The sequence below is a fragment of the Heliangelus exortis genome, chromosome 8 (assembly GCF_036169615.1).
Source record: "Heliangelus exortis chromosome 8, bHelExo1.hap1, whole genome shotgun sequence".
Classification (NCBI taxonomy): domain Eukaryota; kingdom Metazoa; phylum Chordata; class Aves; order Apodiformes; family Trochilidae; genus Heliangelus; species Heliangelus exortis.
In genome coordinates, this window is record NC_092429.1 from 4,858,462 (window position 1) to 4,879,954 (window position 21,493).

Sequence of the window (21,493 nt, forward strand, 5' to 3'; positions counted from 1 at the left end):
CATAACCTGGGCCACCAGTTTCACAGAATCATAGAATTGGCTGGGTTGGAAGGGACCTCAGAGATCATCAAGTCCAACCCTTGCTCCACTCCCACTGCAGTTCCCAGCCCATGGCACTGAGTGCCACATCCAGGCTCTTTTGAAATATCTCCAGGGATGGAGAATCCACCCCTTCCCTGGGCAGCCCATTCCAATGTCTGATCACCCTCTCAGTAAAGAAATTCTTTCTAATGTCCAACCTAAACCTCCCCTGGCACAACTTGAGACCTGTTGTGCCCTCTTGTCTTGCTGAGGGTTGCCTGGGTGGTTTCACCACCTTCAATGTAAAAATGTTCTTCCTTGTATCTAGCATAAATCTATCCTCTTTCAGTTTACAACCACCTAGCACTAACCATATTTTTTACAGCAATTAGGCTCATGCTATTGATTTGGGGTGCATCTGTGTCTGTCTTACTTTACTCAAATCCTTTGGTCAGCCCTAACCAAAGTGGCCACTGAGATGCAGTCCTCAAAGGCAGATAACTTCCCTCAGCTTCCTAAAAACTGGGGGTCAGGCAAAAGAATCCTGTTCCCACTGAGGACAGCCTGAAAAGCTTGACTATTATCAGCAAATCCATACCTGGGAAGGTAAAAGACAATCAGACATGCTGGAAATCCAGCTGGATTAATCTTGCTGCATGCTTTAAAGAGACCTTACAGGAGAGGAATAAGGAAAGCAATCTGCTGTGTCTGCTTTCAGAAGAATATTTGAGTCCAGAGACAAACTCCCATGTGCCTGGGACTAGATTGCTCCAGGAAAAGTCTTTTCCACCTGCACACCAGGCTGAATTGGTTGCAGGTAGGAAGCACAAAACCAAGCCAAGACTGAGGCTGAATGAAGCCCAGGACAGAGCTGCATCTGCTGTGTAGAGGGAGGGAAAGACAGGAGAGGGGGCTGTGCAGCAGGAAAAGAGCCTCTCTTCACCCTGAGGATGGGAGATGCTGCTGGAACAGGCAGAGCTAATGGAGAAACTGTGTTTGTGCTGCTGCTTCTCCACTCCAGCTTCTGCCCCATAAATCCACCCCATACTAAAGCCAACCCTGAGGCTCAGAAGGAGTGGGTTATTCTCAGCTCTGCCACTACCCTTCTTTGCAGTCCCAAACAAGTTCTTCCCTCCTGATGGGGATTACCCTCAAATCAGAGCACAAGCTAGAGAAGTGAGCTCTCTCTGCACATTTAGAAATAGCTCACCTGCACATTTCACAGGAGGGAAAATCCCAGTAAGCAGCTCTAATGGCAGCTCCAGCAATACAATGGCAGCAGTGAAAACCCTACCACCTTTCTCCAATATGTCTGCACTTCCAGCATCCATCTAAGAGGGACAATTAAAACCTGGAAGAAGCCCCAGGACACTGACAAGTAGTGACTGTAGGCCAGGCCTAAAACATAATCCAGGATCAGTAATTATGAGTCTGTGAAACAGGCTGGGCAAGTCCCATTAACCAAGCACACAACTGGCACCTCTGGTCCCCACCTCATTCTCCCCACAAGCCTGGACCACATCCCCCATGTTTCCACACCAGGCTGTGGCCCTTCTCCTGCCCACACACCAGCCAGAGCTTTTAATTTGCCAAACACTGTTGCATAGATCACAGTGTGGGAGAGAGGAGAGGTTTTTAAGGCCTAAATAAAACAAGCCCAACCTGGCCAGTGGAAGGAAAGTGATTTATGACTATGAAATCAGCACAATGTGGTCAGGACTCTCAGTGCTGCAGATATGGACTGTGCCATTTGGCTGGATCCCATTGGGAGACCAAGACTTAGGTAGCCTCAGCTTTCCCTCTGCTGCAGGAGGACCAAGTGAAACAAACACATCCTCCATCCCACAGCTCAGCCAAAGGCCACCCTTGAGTGTACAGATGAAAGGAACTGGATCACTGGTGCACAGCATCAAGAACTGGCTGCTCTGTATGCTGTGAAGTGGCCTGGGTTTCTTACACCAGAGTTTCTGCCTCAAATCCTATCAGTCAGGAAGGCTTTGCTAGGTCATCTGATAAGCACCATCTCCAGTAGAACTGGCTCAGATGTTGCCACTGGTCTTGCTTCCAACACACTTAGGAATTTAGCTGATTTCAAACAAATAAGTTTTAAATTATTGGGTTGTGTCTGCTTTTGCCTACTTGTCACTGTAAAAAAACAAACAAACAAACAAACAAAAAAAACCTGTAAAACACAGGAAGTGATTTCTGTCCTGCTGCATACAGAGGACTTTTCTTTCCACTGAGGTCTCAAGCTTTGACAGAATCAACCTCAAATTAAACAAGATGCAGCCTGGCCAGCAGAAGGGGACTCCCTGCTGCAAGACAGGATTCATCACTGCTCTGTAACATTAGGATTTAAAGACCAGACAGAGCCCACAGCACAAGGTGGAGTAAACAGCCCCCACCCACAGTATTTTTAAAGGCAACAAACAGACAAATCCAAGAGGGAGAAGGAAGAGATTAATTAACCTTATCATTATTATATGTAGTGTCTGATGGAAACTGCCATCTTGTAGTAAAGCAATTTTCACCATGATTACTTGAAGACTGAGGGGAAGAGGAATTTATTTCATGCTTTGAAACATGGATGTACCTGTGAGAGCAGAACACAGGCAGCAGAGACTGCAGCATTCGTGGACTGCTGACAGCCTCACCCAGTGTAATGCAGCACTAAAAAACCAGGGAAGCTGTTGCTGCAGTATGGTAAGAGATCAAAGGCTGGGAGCACCCCAGGAGTGAAAGGAGGAGCTGATAACAGGGTACAGGAACAGAGCTGAGACATGGGTGCGACTCAGCCCCGAAGCACCTTGCTGAGGATGATAGAGAGGCTTCAAATGAGTCACTGACAGATCAAACACACTGTGAAAGGGACAACAGGGCTGTGCGTGCCAAGCAGGGAGATGAGGCAGGAAAAATCCAAGGCTTTAGGCTCTCACAGCCTTGAAGAACCTCTCGGTATTTCTGAAAGCTTAAGCCTTGTGTTTGAGCCAAAAATACTCACCTGGTTCCACCTCCCCTGCAGTCCTAACTGCAGATCCCTACAAACAGCACCGGGGCATTCCTCTGGCACAGAACAGCTGCTGCCTCCTACCCCAGAGCTGAGTTTCAGTTTCTGTTGCCCTTCTGTCTACACTTAATAATCTTCATGAAATGACAGAATCCGTCCAAATGAGAAACTGAGAAAACCTGTGCAAACACAACTGAAGCAAGAGGGAAAGGCATTCTGCCATGACAGCCTCTCTGCCTAAATAAATACACCCAGATTTTTAGCCAGGACAGTGCTTTTCACCTCTTCCACCTCCAGAGTCCTGCATGGAGCTGTTGGTGCCAAGTGGTTGCAGTGCTCTGGAACAAAACCCTGGCAGTGGGAACAAGACTTCAGGTTTCCATATCACTGAGAGCAAACAAGGTGGTGTTTTGATCAGGAGGTGGAGATGCCTCTGAAGAGCACCAGAGTAGTTATGGATCAGTCTTCAATGTAAAGCAGTTTTTTGTTCTGGTTTAAGCTCATAAACAAATAGGTCTGCTGCTGTGGAATGGAGTAGAACAAAAAATAAAAGGCACCAGATCTGTAAAACAGTTCCATTTGGTGATTCTCTGCCTCATCAGACTCCTTCCTACCTGTTCTTTTCACTATTTGATAGATTACAAAACCCTCCAGCTTCACAGACTTGTTTCTCAAGCTTCAGTGCAGAATTTAGACAAGGAGAAACTGAAGAAGCAGGTCTTGCTTTAAAGGTCAAAACCTAATTCAAAAGGAATCTGCACGAGGCAAAGAGCCAGCAAGGAGTTCCTTGTTGCTCTATCACATTGCACCACATTTCAACCTAGGCCAGGGAAATGCCAACTGCTTTTGTTCCTGGATATCAGCTACAGGCACACTACAGAAAACAGCCTTCACCCTCAGAGTACTACAGCATGTCACTACAGGCACTGTTGCCACACTGCATTGCCCTCAGCTGGACTGATGTAGTCTGTATGCTGAGCATGTCCCATCAGCATTGGATTCACTGTACTGCTCCCTACCTGCCTGAACAGAGGCTCCATGCTGGTTCCCTCCACAGTTTCTTGCTTGTTTGCATTCCAATTTATACCCCTATTCACAGCTCAACTGATTATGAGACTGCAAAGTCTGTAAACACTGGATTGGTTCCACAACAGCCATGAGGCTCAAACACAAAGTCACACCACATCTTCCTCCCTACAGCAGTGAGTTACCTTCAGTGGCTCTGGGTCACAGGCTGGGAGGGATCCCTGGGAAGGGATCAGCAAGCAAGGCTGAGATATTTTGAGGACAAAGAAAAGCACCCAAAGGCTACCCTGTAAAACTGTGAGGTGCCTCACAGACTTGTTCAGAGTAACAAGAAGACCACAAGTTTCCTTTTCAGGTTGGTTCACTTCTAAGATGTCACTGCCTGAGCTTGTCCCTGCACACACTGAGCTGCACAGTCTGTAAGACCACAGCTCCTCAGCTTACTTGGATCAAGACTACTGTGAGTATTCAAGTGCCTGCCTCTCCTCTGGGTGGGTCTTTCAGATGCCTCTGCAACTTGACACTATCTGTCCCGTGTGGGTTGTTTCTCCCCTTTGCCACCAGTTCAGCCAGGGCCACCCCAGCATTAGAAATAATTCTGTTATTGCCATTCATCTGATTCTGAACTCACATATCAACACATCATTTTATCTAAAATGACAGTAGAGAACTGTAACCAACGTAGGGAAAGAAAGGATGTTCAGAAGAAGTGATCTTACCTATAACCACAGACATTAAAAAATGGATTAGTCATAACTGCAGGTTTTTTCAAGGCTCTGTTCCAAATTTGATTCCACTGAATGGCTTCACTCTGCATTTCTGCATCTCAGTGCTTTCAGCTCATTTTCAAGCTCAGCCTTAGCTTTCATTTTCCACAGCTTCTGAAGCTTGTTGCAGGAAGCATGAACAACTCCTCTGCAATTGTTTCGTTTTCCAGCCCAGAGCTGTGGAGCTGTGCTGTGAGACCCATGAGATGGTCTGAGCTGAAGAGCAGAAAACAAACCCCTGCAGTGAAGCAGAGGGGGCAGATCTGCTCAGCCCCTGGAGTCAGCTGCTCTCTTTTCAGTCAGGTTTCCCTTACCATACTGTTCCACTCTTTTCACACTCACATCATGCTGCTTCCATTCAAGGGAAACAGTATGAAACCTCATTTTTTGTATTCAGGAGACCAGCGGGTACTCAGCTCTGATGCAGAAAAAAATCATGGTTCAGCTCCTGTTCCCCTTGGACACAAGAATAACACCAGGGACAGACTTGCTGGCACATCAGCACCACAAGATCTGTTCACCTTTCTTCTTTCCCTTTCAGCCCCACGATGGTTTGTAGCACTTATAAAAATTAATATATGTTAAGGAGTTAATGATACCCCTGAATCCCCCTAGAAGGCCTGTTAGAGACCAATTATAAAAGCAAGGAATTACAGCTAAATATTGTAATTATGATTACTACTGTACATGAGCCCCAGCTTGAAACCAAGGTGAACTATCTCTTTGCAAATCATTGCTGACAGCAGGCTGCACCTTGGCAGTCACCCCAGCACAAATCTCCTTTCTAGCTGGCCAAAAGCTGTGAAAGCAGCAAAAATTCCCAGCGTAGACAAAGTCTGAAAGTACATCACTTGAATCTGTCAGCTGGTGAATAGACTCACACACTTCTTCCATCTCCTAAAGCTTTTGGTTTGTGGGAAGCTGCACAGCTACCCAAGGAGTTAAAAGCATTTTGTTATCTGTCCAGGGCAACTGCACTTTTCAGGGGAGTTACAGAGTTCTTCAGTACACAAATGCTTTTAACCCCTCTGCTATAGGCATTGAAACACCACTCATCAATAGCTACACACAAGAAATCTGATTTTCAATAATTTAGGGGATTTGCACTATCAGGTCCCTTGAGGCACTTTTTAAAATCCCACCTATTACGTTTAGCTATAAATAAAGCAGAAGCAGGAAACTGGAAGAGACTGGGTGGGACAAGGAATAAAAGGAAGGAAGGAAATACAAAAAGACATCCCAGAAAACCTAAATTAATTCCTCACAACCCTGTACAAAGGCTGGTTTCTACATCTCAAATACTCCAGGTAGTAAAGGCTTCCTTTGCCTCAACAGCCAGCTATGTTAAAAAGAAAGAAGTGCCTTGCCCATCCAAACCATAAAATTAGGGGACCCTTTGTAAACTTGTTCCTCTTGCCAGTGCTTGGTAAGTTTAGGGGTGCAGGGACAGGATACTTCTGACCAGCAGGCTACCTTCTTGTCTCCTTTGGGCAATGAGGTTTCATGCACACCAACACCATTTGCTTTGTTGCTTTTTCCATAAGTTATTCAAGCCAACAAAAAAGCTTTTACCCTGCAGCCTGTGGAGAGTGTCTCTGTTCACAGGGCAGACAGGACAGCACAAAATCCAACTGTATTAGATGCTTAATCCCAAAGCATTAACATCAGTGAGAAAAGGTGTGTTCTTCCCCCCCAGATGAAGGAGCAGGTTTCACTCACATTCACACACACATTCCTCATTCATGCAACAACAAGCAAAGGAATGTCTTCCAGCCATTAAGTTCAGTCTTCACACAACTCCTTCTGTGCTTATGTACCACACAGTGGTGGAGCCCTGTCATTAAATTTTGTCCTGATTTCCCATATTTAGTCATTACTTATGAAAGATTTATGAACAGTAATTTTTAGCTGGTACTAAGCTTCCCTTGGTAATATATTCCTATGGTGCTTCTAACAACACGTGAGAAATATATTATCCTGCATAAAACCTACACATTAAATTAAAGATTTGGTGGTGACATTAATAAACCTTTCTGTCAAAGTCTCTCACTATGTATGTAACCATTGTGGCTGTAAAGGTACAACAAAGAGAGAAACAAAACCAGGGTGGCAAAGAATGTTTTCCAATTACATCTGAGATTTTGGTTGGAATTCCCCAACAGCTGTAAACAAGGAGGGAAACCTCCAAGTTCAACAAGCCAGAGTCACCTCTTAGTTTGGCTGCCTCTGTATTCCCCACCAGAATAACACAGCTGTTCCTCTTTGAGGGAAAATGCTGCATTTGCTGTTTGAATAGTGAGAGAGATGTAAACACAGGGCTGGCTTTACAGCAGGCTTATGCAGAGGAGCATAAAAGCATTTTCAGTTCAAAAGACAAATTAACTGAACACTCCTGAGGTAATATCTCTGCAGAATTCATTGCAATTCTCCATCAGACTCTATTTTTAGGCTACCTGACAACACCACAATCAACCCAAAAAGGCAGTTTCAATGTCAAAGCATGACCACTTACCAAAACAGCAGATTCTGCTCCAAAATGTCTCTTTACTGTAACATAGGGATTCCTCATGTTCAGATATGCTTTAGGATACACATATGATGCAGTCTGTAGAAAGTTACTATCTTCCATAAAGCAGCATGAGCAAATGACTAGTAAACATGTCATATAAAATAGGCAACTATAAAGGGACAAGCTCCAAGTTACCCAAAAGCACATCTTTAGGGTATTTACTCCCTACTTGACTTTCTTTCCTTCCTTTGTCTCCCTGCACCTCCTGTTGCTCCATCAGGAAAGACAAACTTGCTGCTTCTTGTCTTGTTTGCTGTGCTTCTCCCTGCAACTTTTCTTGAAGTGACAACACATGAAAAACATTTGCAAACTGGCACTTGCAAGCTGAGTAACTTCTAGGAAGAGATGAACCCATTCCTCCAGTAAGCTGGGATGCACAACCTTCTCCTTTAAGCAATCAAAAGAAAGATGCTGTCAGTTAAGTCTGTAAAAAATGGCTTTAGCACCAGCACACCTCAGTTATGTCAAGCTGCCATGACCAAGTGTTACCCTTACATATTGGTAAATTCAAATCCCCTTCAAACTTCCTTCAGGACAGCTGGACTACAGACCCTTGGTAACTTAACAGCAAAGCATTCTCTTCTTTCTTGGCCACCTGGGATTACAATCAGTTCCTCCATTACTTCTGGTATGTTTTCAATAGTTAGCTCAGTGTAAATTTACAGGAGCACTTCCTTGAAATGAATCTGCAAGCAATAATGGCATCTAATAAAAGATATTACTTTTTCCTACAAACTTTCCTTCCATTAGTAGGGGAAAATGATGCCAACTGACTTTGTCAGGCTGTGAGGATTAAACCATTATTTCTAGTATGCTTCAGAAATGAGAAAGTAATTTAAATGTTGGTCACGTGAGTCAATATTCAGCATATTAATTGCATGCATTGGAAGTGCTGGAATTTTTCTGAAGCCTGCCAAGCTTGAGCCATAACAGTTTCTTTTATAAGTGGAGACCTTCCTTGCATCCAGAAGCTGAAGTCCAGAGTCATATGCACACTACCATCCCATTAAACATCAGCCTAAATGAAAAAAGTAAAAAAAAAAATTAAAATTCAGAGATCAATGAGCAAGATGAATGAGCTGTGATTACTTTTTGGGTCAGTATACAAAGAATGTAAGACTACTGGTGGCATACTGCAAGCTAAAAATTAACCCATAACCTTGCCAGTCCATCTGACTGATCCATCAGTTTGTCTCTTTCCATGGAAAAACTCAGGAGCAAAGAGAAGCAGTCAGCTCTGAACATTCCTGTAGGTCAGACACCAAATATTGTTGGTTTCCCCTATACTTGAAAGTTTCTTTTACACTGAATGTGATTTGTACCTACAATGTCAGACAGCTGTTTCTAGAGTCCCAACTCCAGAGCTCTCAGCTATCAGCCACTGCTAACACAAAAAAATTTGTCAGAAAGCACGAGCCTCTAAAAACAAAAGTATATATGGAGGTATCAGCACTGATCCTGACATCTCTTATCTGTTTCCTCCTTACTCCACTTCTGTGGACATAGGAAAGCATCATTCAAAATGAGAAGATGGATTTTGCTTGGAAGATTGCCAGGAGATCCCCATCTACTGGCTTTCATGAAGTACCCGAGTTTGCTAAATGAGTTTAAAAAATACAATTTGTTTTCTGCTTTGGGCATCAGCCAAGTTTTAATTTTTTTTTTTTTCCTCTGATTGCACTCTGCTTCACTTTGCACGGCACTGCACTTCTGCTACACCCAAAGCACAGATTTCCCCAGGAGGTGAGGAGGGAGGTGGCAGCACAGGTAGCGCTCAGCCCGTGGTCAGGCACCCTCCTGTCACCCACATCCTCCACCCAAGAGGCCCAGACCAATGCCACCAACCCCTCTGTCCCAGGACTGCGTGCCCAGCTGCCACCCACCCGGGGACACAAGGCAGGAGCTTCCACAGGAGCTTCCAGCAGGAGCCACGACTTCAAACCATCCCTCATCACCTCAGAGAACGCCAGCCCCAGCCACTCGCTCCCTCCCCACAGACATCCAGCCCCTTCCCGGTTTTCACAGAATCATCCGGGTTGGAAAGGACCTCTGAGAGCATCAGCTTCAGCCCTTGATCCACTCCCCCCGTGGTTCCCAGCCCATGGCACTGAGTGCCACATTCAGTCTCTTCTTAAAAACCTCCAGGGACGGAGAATCCACCCCCTCCCTGGGCAGCCCATTCCAATGCCACATCACCCTCTCTGGAAAGAATTTCTTCCTAATATCCAACCTAAACCTCCTTAAACCTCCCTAAACCTTAAGCCCATGCCCTCTTGTCTTGCTGAGAGTTGCCTGGGAAAAGAGCCCAACCTCCCCCTGGCTCCAACCTCGTTTCAGGGAGTTGTAGAGAGTGATGAGGTCTCCCCTGAGCCTCCTCTTCTCCAGCCTGAACACCCCCAGCTCCCTCAGCCCTTCCTCACAGGACTTGTGCTTTCCCCCCATGCCCAGCCGCCCCTCGCCCTCCCGGGGCCTGTTCATGGTTGGCAGTGAAACATCAGCCACCGCCCCGCCGGCCACGCTCCTTGCGGGACTTATTGACTGCTACGAGCAGACAAATTAAATAAATATAAATATATAAACATAAAATTAAATAAAGTCAATTATTAAAGGAGAAACTACCGGCAGCGGGCAGCAGCCCGGCCCTGCGGCCTACACCCCTCCGAAAAGCCGCGGCCAAGCCCGGACCCGGTGGGTCCCGTTCCCTTGGCAACGCCGCTCCCCCGTCACGTGACCCCGCGCGCGGCCACGCCCTCCCCGCTCCCGTTGCTATGGCGACAGCCGCTTTCCCTCACCCCTCCCATCTCCTCCCTCCCGTCACGTGACTCTCCCCGCCCGGGCTTCCCCCGCCGCTTCCGGGCTGAGGGCGGGGCGGAGGGGGCGCGCGCTGCCGGGGTCTAAGGGGGGGGGCGGGAGGGGGGGGGCGGGGGCGTCCGCCGCGGCGGCGGCAGCGGCTGAGGGGAGGGGAGCGGCCCGGCCGGCAACATGGCGGCACACGGGGCCGGCAGCGCCTGAGCCCGGTGTGTGTCCCCCCTCCTCGGTTCACCGTCCCCCCCCCCGCCTCTTGAGTCCCCCCCGGCCCGGCCATGGAGAGCGAGGAGGAGCAGCACATGACCACGCTGCTCTGCATGGGCTTCTCGGACGCGGCCGCCATCCGTAAGGCCCTGCGCCTGGCCAAGAACGACATCAACGAGGCCGTGGCGCTGCTCACCAACGAGCGGCCCGGCCTCCACTACGGCGGCTACGAACCCATGGAGAGCGGGCAGGGCCCGCCCGGGGGACACGGATCCCCAGCCGGCGGACAGGGACACCGCGGCGGGGACGGGGACGGCGGCGGTGGTGGAGGAGGAGGAGGAGGAGGAGGCGGCTTCGACCCGCCGCCCGCCTACCACGAAGTGGTGGAGACCGAGGTGAGCTGCGGCCTTGCCCCGGGCGGGCTGTCCCGCCGCTGGACTCCTGTCAGGGCGGGTGGGAGCTCCCCGGGAGCCTCCCTCTTGTGGGGGTCCCGCAGAGGGTGCCCCGGGCCCCCGCCTCGGTGCCGGGAGAGCGCCCGCGGGTCTGGGTTGCGGTGGGTGCAAGGTGAAGCAGCCAGGCTTTTCCTTGGCATTCGAGGAATGTGTGGCTACCGTGGAGTTGCTGGGTTTATTGGTGTTGGGTTTTTTTTTTTTTTTCTTCCCCCTCTTGTGCCTTCTTGCATAATCCCGATGTGTAATGACTGTCTAATTTATTTTTTTTTTAACTGTTTGCACAATGTGAGGGAAAGTCCAGTTTGGGCATTACTTTGGGCACAGTTTTATTGAGGTAAGCTAAGCATAAATTCAGAAGCAGAAATACAGTGAGGTGCAAATATTTTCAGAAGAATGTCAAATTTATAATGTCAAATTTAGGCGTGGTCTGAAATGGACCTGAAGCAGATAGAAGTCCTGGAGGATGACAGCCTCTCCCAGTTCTCCCCTTCCTCCTTGTCCACCACTTTCTCATCTCTCTTCCATCCTTTTCCAAAACTCCATTCTCCCCAGCCAGCAGATGTGTTCATGTCCCTTTCATAGAACAATCTTTTAGCACTTACCTGTAAAGCCTTCTCCTCCCCCAGCTCCTTTTTTTCCCCAAACTTATCAGAGTGCTCATATGAAAAAAGTGAATAGTGTCCAGCTGGGGGATGAGAGCAGAAAATCCCTGCTGTGTGGAACCAAAGGGCCACCTTGTGCAGTGTCTCTGTCTCAAAAAGTGGCCAACAGCAGATGCCTGAGCACATGAATAACACCAGGGAAACTCTTGTGCCCTCCCAGGCTTCAGTGACCACTGGATCCTGCACCAGAAATGTGAACTTAATTTATATGTATCTCTAAAAATGCACTTGAGGAGTGCGTGCACGTTCCCTCTTGTACACAGCTACACTTGAACAGATCATCCTTATCCATCCTCTCAAATGTACTGAAGTCTGGTCTTGCAGAATAAAGATATGTGATCCTCCTCTTCACTGAATTAACTGGGTTAGATCCTTAGCTCCTGTAAGCTGCTGAAGGAGTAAGGTGATCCCTGGCACAGCACATGTGCTGTGCAGCAAGGAGTTGCTGTTTAACTGAGTTAAGCAATGGGGAACTGGTTTCTGACCTTCACTTTGAGGGGCTGGTAATGAATGGGAGTTCTGCTGGTTTGCCTTCAGACCTCTGTAGCCATCAAAAGGATGGATTTTCCCATCAGATATAGTTGGGACAGTCTGGGTTGTCAGTGTGACATTTCAAGAGAAGCTGTCAGCATAAACTTCAGAGAAGCACTTTTGGGTTTTTTTTCCCCCCTTCCTGCTACAAATGACAACTCTGACTAAGAGGGTTTTTCTCTCCCATTATTTCAGCCTGTATGTCTGATCAAGCTTATTTGCTCTTTGGTTTCCTTTGCCATTCATGTTCTTGTTTGCTTTGATTTGTATCCTTGTTAATCCTCGGGAGGGAAACCAAAACATTTCAATATAGGTAAATGACTGCAAATCCACAAAGCGTTGCAGAAGGGTTGAAGTATCTTGCTACATGAAACTTCATATAACTTCAGGCCTCAGTTTAGTAGTTGGATTCATTTGCCTGTGAACATCTACCAGTTCCTACAAATAGATGCCAAGCAGTATTTTTGTAATATAGTTTACCTGAAAAAATCCTAAGACTTAGGTTTGTTTCCTGAGCTTATATGTCTAATATTGGAGTACAACCTGGCAGCTTTTGGGGTATTTTAAAAAGGGGGAGGATATCTACTGAGCAGTTCTCATTCTTTTTATTCTTCAAATGTAATCTGGAGCTACATTTAATAAATGACAGCTCTTCTTTAGATGGTTAATCAGTGTTTTTTCCATTCAGCATGAGCTTATGATATATGTGAAGCTGTAGGAAAGCTGTTGCACAAATAGCTGTGTTATTTATTGTAGTCACAGGCATGATGTTGAAACATTTTGTACCCCATGCTAGCGTGTAGTTATTCAGGTGCTATTTCTGTTTTTCTTCAGCTTGATATCATCTGTCTTTCAGCAGCTTTTAGACTGTGTATTCCTCCTTCTCATCATCATACCAGTTCTAACTTTTATTTAGTGGGGAGGTAGTAGTATGTTAGATTTTTTTGTTTGATTTTTGGAATTTCTACACAGGCAACGCTCATAAACATAAGTCAAAAGAGCACATTTATTAGGCATGTTCCCCTAAATAAAATTTTCCAGTCTAGTAGCTTCTTTATGAACAAATGTTAGGATTAATCTTTTTTTTAAAATTTAACAATAATCTTCTTTATGAACAAATGTTAGGATTAACCTTTTTTTTTAAAATTTAACAATAAGAATAAAGGAAGAGAAGTCATTCTCCAAGATGTGACAGGTCTGCAACAGATCTATATTTTGTATTGTATTTACATTTGTATATTGTATTTTGTATTTACATTCTTTTTTTAGCTGAGAACAGTTTACCATGCATGCAAGAACAGATTTATGAATGATTAAACACTTCACATTTTCCCTAATTGCTAACGAATCCATTATGTTTGCATATGCTTATTTGGCTTCTGTTACATAATGTTAAGAGTCTGTGCTGTTTAGTAAGGGTGTTGATCAAAGAAAGGCTTGTCTGTTGGTTTTCTTGGAGAGCAGCACAGCAAACAGATAGATACCAGACTAATCAAGACATTTTCTTTAGATAAGATAGCAAAACCAGTGTGAATTCTCTTTCAGTCATCCAGCCTCTTGGTCTTCAGGGGTGTCTGGAAGTGCTGCAGAAGCCTGAATTTGGAATAACTGGCCCAGAAGCAAGACAGCTGCTAGGAGATGGCTCAAGACACACTCAGTGTTTTAATATTTAAGACTTGAGATGAAGTCATACATAAATTCATTTTCAGGAGGGTTGAAGCTCCAGTTTCAGCAAGCTCATGTCTTCCAGGGAGCGTTTGATTCCGTTTTACATTAATAGCTCCTCTGGAGTTGATGCTGTTAGCATGACCATGCTTAACTCATTGAAAGAAAAAGGGCCAGACAAGTTCAGAAATACAGCAGGGGCTTCACAATCTTTTGGTGCAGCCTGCTTGAAGTACCAGGAAGTTCAACATTGGGTTTATAGTTGGGTTGAAGTTTTGCCCTGTGCTGTGCCAAATCATTTCGACAGGCTGAGAACACCTGCCTTTCCAAGAGGTAACTTTGCCTGTTTGATGTCACTTTGATGTTTATGTCAGTTGCCCAAGCAAATCTGGTGAGTGCATTTTGCCAAGAATCTGGGATTTCTGTGTTTTATTCTTTGAGCAACATGCAGATTTTCATGGTGTGATTCTTTGCCAAGCAGGGAGAGGTGGAAGGATGTACACTCTTCATTTCATATCACTGACAGATAAGCTGTTTTATGAATGGCTGCTAAATCCTTATAATTTAAGATAAGACTATAAATAAATGTGGTGACAGTGTCTGTCAGTGAATTGCCAAGAGTGCTACAAGTGCTGACTTTGATGATCTGTGGAGGAAGGAGATGGAGAAGAGCAGGCCAAGTGACCATGGAGATTGTGACCAGAGAACCTCCAATTACACTGAGGGGTAGGAACCCACTGGGACTGAAAGTGTTGAATACATACCACCACTTTGTATAACCTTTACTAAAATGATCCTGATTTGTTTTTAAACACCTTCTGAGAGTCATTACCATGACCTTTGGGGTAAATTGTGATTAACAGATTGTATTACCTTCCAGCTAGTCCTGACTCCCATAGTGTGCGCTCTTTTGATTTAATTTTTTTTTCATTGATTTTTTTTTTTTTCAGTTGAACGGGATCAAAAGCTCATATACACCAGATTTTAATAGATAAGGTTTATAATAAAACTTGTGCAAGATTGCTTTTGGAGGTGCTGTTTGATGTCAAGAGAAGGGGGTTTTGTAAAAGAAGCAGGCCAGCGACGGTAGCGAGTATCAGTGCCAGGAACATTCTCGCCAGTCATGCTGCAGAACTGTTGTGCTCAAAACCTGATCTCTTCTCATTATTAGAGCTCAGTACTGAAAGCAGTTCTGCCACAGATGCACTGCGTCACGGTGGGTGTGTAATTTAATCTCTGTTTTAGCTTTTAGTGTGTAAAATGAGGATAACGGCGTGTGCTTGATCAGGAGTACCGGGGATGTTAGGCTTGAGAAGTTCTTTGATCCTTGACTGGACAAGCTGTACTTATTTAAAGACAAAAAGGGTCTTTAGCCTTCAAGTAAATGAGATGACTTTCACACTACACTTCTATAAAATTTGAAGTCAGTCTGCTGTTTTGTAAGTAGTGTAGAGCTTTGCAAAAGTGACTATTTCTGGCATTCTCATGTGGAAGTTTCACAGTGTGGCTTGTCTGAGAATTGGCCTTGTAAAACAATTAAGCAATCAAATAAAGCTCTGTGGTGGATTCTGGCATTGAGTCCCTGGCTGGATGCCATCAGAATGTCAAGTGGAATTAGTATTTTAGCACTTCTGGCTTTTGGAATCCCTGTTTCCAAAAATTAGTGGTCCTGGTATAGAAGCTCTGTTTAGATTCTGGTTATGTTAATGATTTCTTAGATTTTTGAAAGAAAAGATCCTGATTTTCTTTCTTGATATAACACAGACTACAAGAGATGCTGCATGGAGTTAGGGAAAACAGGGGTAATACTGAGGCGTGCTGTTGGTTAATTTAAAATGTAACCTATGTTTTGAATAATTTATAAACTCATTATCATGTGGTTGCCAGAGTTCTGGACTAAGATGATCACTTTATAATAACTGGTTCATCAGTGAAGGTGATGCCTGTGGGGACAGTGGAGGTAGGAGACAACTGCATAGGCAGCTCCTCAGCTGGGCAGGAAGTGTCTTTGATATAATGTTCTCTGGAGGCATTTTCTGGTCATCTTCCCAGTGTACAGTGCTATTCTGTGGCAGCTGCTTAACAAGGAAGTGAAATCCTGAGGAAGAATGAGAATAAAAACAAATTAGCCAGTGTTAGAAGTTAATTCCAGCAAATCATTTGGATTGCTTTTGGATTAAGAAACAGTAGCTCTTTGTAGAAGGAGGGCAAAGATGGAAAGGAAGTGCCTATTTCTTTTGTAAGCTCTTATTTTGAAGAAAAAAAAAAAAAAACACCTCACATTGGTGCTGCTGTAGTCATGGTCTTTGGTGTGTGTTTCAGTTTTGCTTCATGAGGCAAAATAATTTTTAAAATGCCAATATGCTCAATGTTTCTTGCCACTTGGTCTTACTGCTTTACAGCAGGTCTGACTTCTGCTCTGATGCCTCTCAAGAGGCATTTCAAGGTTTGTTTTTTTTTTTATACTAGTTATTCATAAATTTTTTAGGGAGACATCGTAGAACTTTAATTCAAACTCTACATCAGCTGCTTTGCCAGTTCTGGTTTCTGTCTTTATATGTCAGGATGCATTTGTGGAGCACAAATCTGGATGAGTGTTTAGCAGTGTTATTGAATTAATTCTCCCTTCCAGAGCTGACCTTTGGTCAGTAAAATGGTATAATAAATACTTATCTAGTGTTTCTGCAGCACTTCTCCATTAATGCCTGGTGTTTTGGCAAAGGGAAAGAGAAGCATTGACTTAAAATTAAGTACTGAAATGCTAAGCATTTGTGATTCGTGGGTTTATTGTATTAAAGCATAATGTTTATCTAATACCACACTAAGTTATTTTGAGTTACTTGGAAAAAAGCAAAAAAAGTATATAGGGTTCTGTGTGTATGGAGGCTTCAGGGTTGGGAGGAGCAATGGTATCAGCTCAGAGGCTCTACACTCTTTGTAGTTATGGTAATGGAGTCAGTTTTTTTAAATATATCCACAGACAATACTGAAAACACAGCAGCATAAATGTGTGAATGTGTGTTCCTTGATTCCTTATGAATGGCATTCTTTAAGATGTTTTCTGTGACCTATTCCTCACCTACAACTAGTTATTAAACTGAAAAATATGTTGCCAAAAATAGTTTTAAAAAACTTGTCTCAGATTCTACTAAATACAATGGTAATAGTGATATAAAAGGTCAAAGGTATTCCTCTCTTTTTTTTAAGCTAAATGTCTTTTTTTTTCACTTGAATGTGATTTTTATAGAGCCCAAATTATTTTGTTTTGCTTTAATGTTTAGTACTGTTCTTGTCTCTGAGTACACAGGGGAATATTGCTTGGTAACATCACACCATCACCCTGGAAATCAGAGACCTGTACCAGCAATGTTTTTAGAAAATCCCTGTTGATCTCTTAAGTTTGCTGAATTTATTTTTATTTTTTAAATTAATATTGTGTTCTTACTCCCCATCTTAACAGTTCTTGGTTGTGAGAGGTAGGAGAAGGGATAGCCATGGGGGGTTTGTGGTTGTTTTGTTAAAATTCCTTACAACTACTAAGAAGGGTTTAGTCTAACCATGCATTCTTAATAGTGCATTTGTACCACTCTGTTAAGGTCAGTGGCCAAAACTTTCAGAACATTCACTGAATAAATCAGAATTTTCTCAGGATGTTTCTGTGGTGCAGTCCACCACAAATCAGCTTCAGTTAGGTAGTCTAACACAGGATTAACTTTCTGTGTTATCCTTTATTTTTCTTTAGTGATAGACTGGTACCATTGTTTTATATTAACATGATTAAATACTAATATTTTGTCTCGGGACAAGACTGTATTTGCTTGTGTTAAGTAGTGCATAGGTAAAAACTTGAGTTAAAAAGCTTAAGTTCTATGCAAAAAGAATAAAATATCTATGAATCTCGCCCAAAAAACTTACTTTCTCTTAGCAGAATGTAAAGCCCAGAAAGCATTCCTGTCTATCACTACTCAGAAACTTGGCATACAGATATCTTCCTGGGGATGAAAATGAAGGGGCAAGATGCTCTATCTGTTTAGGACTTAAACAGTTGAAAACTGTTACTACACTTCACAAATACATGTCTGTCACTCAGTAAAACACTTGGGAAATCACAGTGGGTTTTCTTATTGCCAAATAAGAAACATCATGTGGAAATTCCATATGTGACACCATTTTCTGAGGCTTACTAGTGTTATATTCATAAAAGGATCCCAAGCTTAGTAATATGGGTTGGATGAGTTTGATCTGATGGCAAGAAGAGGCAACTGGGAAATACTTTTCAGTTTTATTCCCACATCTGCTGCTGAAGAAGCTCTTTGAGCCCCTGGAGCACCAGTTTATAAAAAGCAAGTAGATTACAGTTATAAAAATGCAACAGTTCTTTTAAACATTTGGTACCTCCTGCTTAGTGTGCTGAAGTGTAAGTGCAAGGTGGTAGCTTTGATGTGTTTGAAAGCCTTTTAATTCATACCCTTTCCAATCCAGTGGTAGGTAACAGGATATCTTCCTTTTGAGGAGTTAATTAAAAAAGAATTGACATCCAGGTAGGACACTAAAAGCTGCTTTAATCAGTAGTCTGGCAGATAGAGAGACTGTCAAGTCATGACTTCACAATTCACAGCTTCTCCCACGAATTGATGGATGTAATAGATCAGGGAGCAGAGAAATGCTCTGGTTTTATGGGTATTTTATTTACTTCTCTTATGGCCCCTCCACCCAAGCATCCTCCAGCACTTTGCAGACATGAGCGTGGGAGCATCAGCACTTTACAACTGAGGAAACTGAAGCACTGAAAAATGTATTTCCTCATTATCATCTCCATGCTAAAAACTAGAATTTGGGGGTTTTAATTCTGGCTTTAAGCATTTTTTTTTCATTACTGCTTTTGAGGGGAAATAAATTTGGCCCTCTTTGTAGGTACCTAGCAAAATGTGGTGGTGGTAGGTTTTTTAACAATACAGTGAAGCATCAAAAAATGGGTTTTCTTGGCTGTGAAATGGTGCTCATTTTGTGAAAATCATTTATGAGGGGTATGAGGATGAAGGTCTGCTTGGTATCTGAGAAAGTCTAGGTGAAAAAAAAAAAGTCTTTGGGGTTCTGTTTTGTAAGCTTGACCAGATTCAAGAGCACATACTGTGACTGAGCTCTGGTGATAATAAATTCTGCTAGTAGCATTCTTTCTAAATCACATTAACAAATTGAATTTACAATTTGACTGTAATTTCATTGCTAAGACTGCCAATTAGCATCAAAACACTTTAGTAAACTCCTTGTTATTTTATGTAAAGTCACCAGCGTGGTAAACATTAGTGGCTTTAGTTAAACAATGTTTGATGAGTTAATTACCTGAACACTGCAGCAATATGTTTTGAGGCTTTGAACTGTGAACTTTTGGCAATTAAAGTTAATTTATATTTCATTTTATGTGTGAGGGCTCATCTTTGCTCTGTGGTAGTTCCGTGGAAGGTTTTACACTATGAACTTACACAACGTTTTATTGATCGGATATTTAATGATTTTTATTTATTCAGCCTTGAAAACAACTCTGGGAGGGGCCAGGTCCCCAGAGTGAGGATCTTGAATCAGTGTTGGAGGCTGTTCACGTGAGGTTATTTCTCCAAGGAGCCCGTGTGTGTATGTTTAGTCAGAAATGTATTTTCACACCATGAAAATAAGCCAGAAGTCAAGTAACGCTCATAGAATGGGGGAATCTCCAGGGCTTTTGTGTGGGAAAAGCTTTATCAGAAGGCATGAAAATTATGTTAAAGGTTTGCCAGGAGAAGTTTTTTGGTCTCAAAGAGTCTGACTGCAGAATGGAGAATAGGCACAGGGTGTGTGCTGTGCCACGATTTCCTAGCTTGGAAGAGAGATGATATTTACAAGCTATTAAACAGTTTATCTTTGACCCACTGGCTGCTAGGAATAATTTTTTTGCTTGCTTTTTTTTTTTTTTTTTTTTTTTTTACTGTTTGTGGAGAATATACCTACGAATCCATAACATGTCTGATGCCACTCTTAATATTTTAAATTAAAATTAATATATTAATATAGTAAATATATGTTATATATAATGTATATGTTTATATACATAAACATGTATATATATGTACATTTTAACATGTGTATATACATTTAACACGTGTATATACATGTATATATACATTTTAACATGTATATATGTACATTTTAATATATATTATAAGCATAATATAAAATATAAACATATACATTATATATATAATATATATTAAAATTAATATATTAAATCTGTTCAGCCAGAATTTCACAGTCCTGATGTGGATTATCAACTGGCAGGCACCATTCTTCAGTCATCTATTTTAGGGAAAGAAGGTAGTTTTTATATATATATATAAAATATATATAAAATATATATTTAATATATATTTATATAGTATATATTATGTATATAAAATATATATAATAAAGTTTAATATATATAAAATATATTTTACTTATAAAATATATATTTATATATAATATATATAAATATATAAAAATATATAATATATATTTTATATATATGTAAATATATAATATATATAATATATATTTTTATATATATATAATTTTTTTTAAATTATGTAACTCCCCCCCAAAAAAAACCCATAAAACCATTTTTCAGGAGGCTGACACAGCCTTGTGTACCATTTATTTTCATGTGTAGCATACTCTTTTTTTTTTTTTTTTTTTTAAAAAAAGCTTTTACTTCACCAGCAGCCCAGTGAGTGGAGTGTGCAGTGACAATTCCTGGCTCCTCAGTTCCCAAGTGTGAATTGTGGCTGCCTGCCCCAAGCTGTGATGTGTTACAGATCCAAGTGTCAACACTCCAAGAGTCATCTCCATCCAGCCCCTGCTGGTGAGTGAGCCAACTCAGCATTGTGCAAGGGCTGAGCTGGCACTGCACCTTCCTACTGCAGCTGCTCTCTGCTCTTAATAGGACCCCTCAGTTTAAAGAGCCATACACAAGGCCATTTAAAATTTGGATGTTGAACAATTTGGGGTTGATTTTTGTGGTTTTGTTTTTTTTTTTTTTTTTTTTTTAATGGAGAGACACTATGAAAACCCAGCAAATGTCTTTAAAGAGACTGCTACTCATCCTAGATATAAGAAGCAAGACTGAAGTCTACAATCCTATAAACTGAATGTAGCAATAATCTCCAAAAAAAAAACCAGGGTGTTGAATTTATTAATGGTTTGAGGGAGATCTGGGCACTTGTTTGAGACTGCTGCAGTTTTCACAGTAGCTGTGAAGCTACTTGGATGTGGTAGGTTCTAAAATTATCTTGATGCTTTCTTCATAGGGTTTTAGTAGCAGAAAACTGACAAGTGAGAAGACTTTTCTAATTTGTGGGATGTGCCAAAGATGTGCTGCTTCAGTGCAAAGACTTCCCATTGTTACTAGATGAATATTACCAGCATTGCACCCATTTTTATTTCTTGTGTAAAACCCCCATCTTATCACTGCTGGGAGACTCAACCCAGCGAAAGGCCAGATGTATCCTTAGGGCAGTTTATGGTAATTCCTTTTCTTGTGGGAGCTGGGGGTGTGGTGAGAAACCTGTTATTTCACCCTTTCCTTATAAATTGCCATGGTATTACAGACTTGTGTGGAAAGAGGTGAATAAAGAGCAACACTGCTTAGGTGGGGATGGGGAAGCAGAACACCAGCTGGAGGTTTTCAGCAGCAACTGGAGGTCTGCACTGTTATTAGACTGCACCTTTGAAACTAGTGCTAGCCATGGGTATTTTTGTTTAACATGGAC

The 21,493-nt window shown here is 42.7% G+C and overlaps 1 protein-coding gene and 1 long non-coding RNA gene across 4 annotated transcripts in view; one reads left to right on the top strand and one right to left on the bottom strand.

Moving 5' to 3' along the window:
• Positions 1 to 8,245: 8,245 nt before the first annotated feature.
• LOC139798892 (uncharacterized) lies at positions 8,246 to 10,083 on the bottom strand. Its single transcript, XR_011727034.1, has 2 exons — positions 10,010 to 10,083; positions 8,246 to 8,408 (listed from the first exon to the last, which is right to left on the bottom strand). It is a non-coding gene; the product is annotated as an uncharacterized lncRNA (long non-coding RNA).
• A 269-nt stretch (positions 10,084 to 10,352) lies between these two features.
• The window catches only part of USP24 (ubiquitin specific peptidase 24), a 60,699-nt gene continuing 49,558 nt past the window's right edge, over positions 10,353 to 21,493 (top strand). For all 3 annotated transcript variants that reach the window (XM_071750058.1, XM_071750061.1, XM_071750059.1), the window contains exon 1: positions 10,353 to 10,797. In XM_071750058.1, coding sequence (XP_071606159.1) covers positions 10,474 to 10,797 — 324 coding nt within the window. In that variant the 5' untranslated portion in view covers positions 10,353 to 10,473. The remainder of the gene's footprint in view (positions 10,798 to 21,493) is intronic.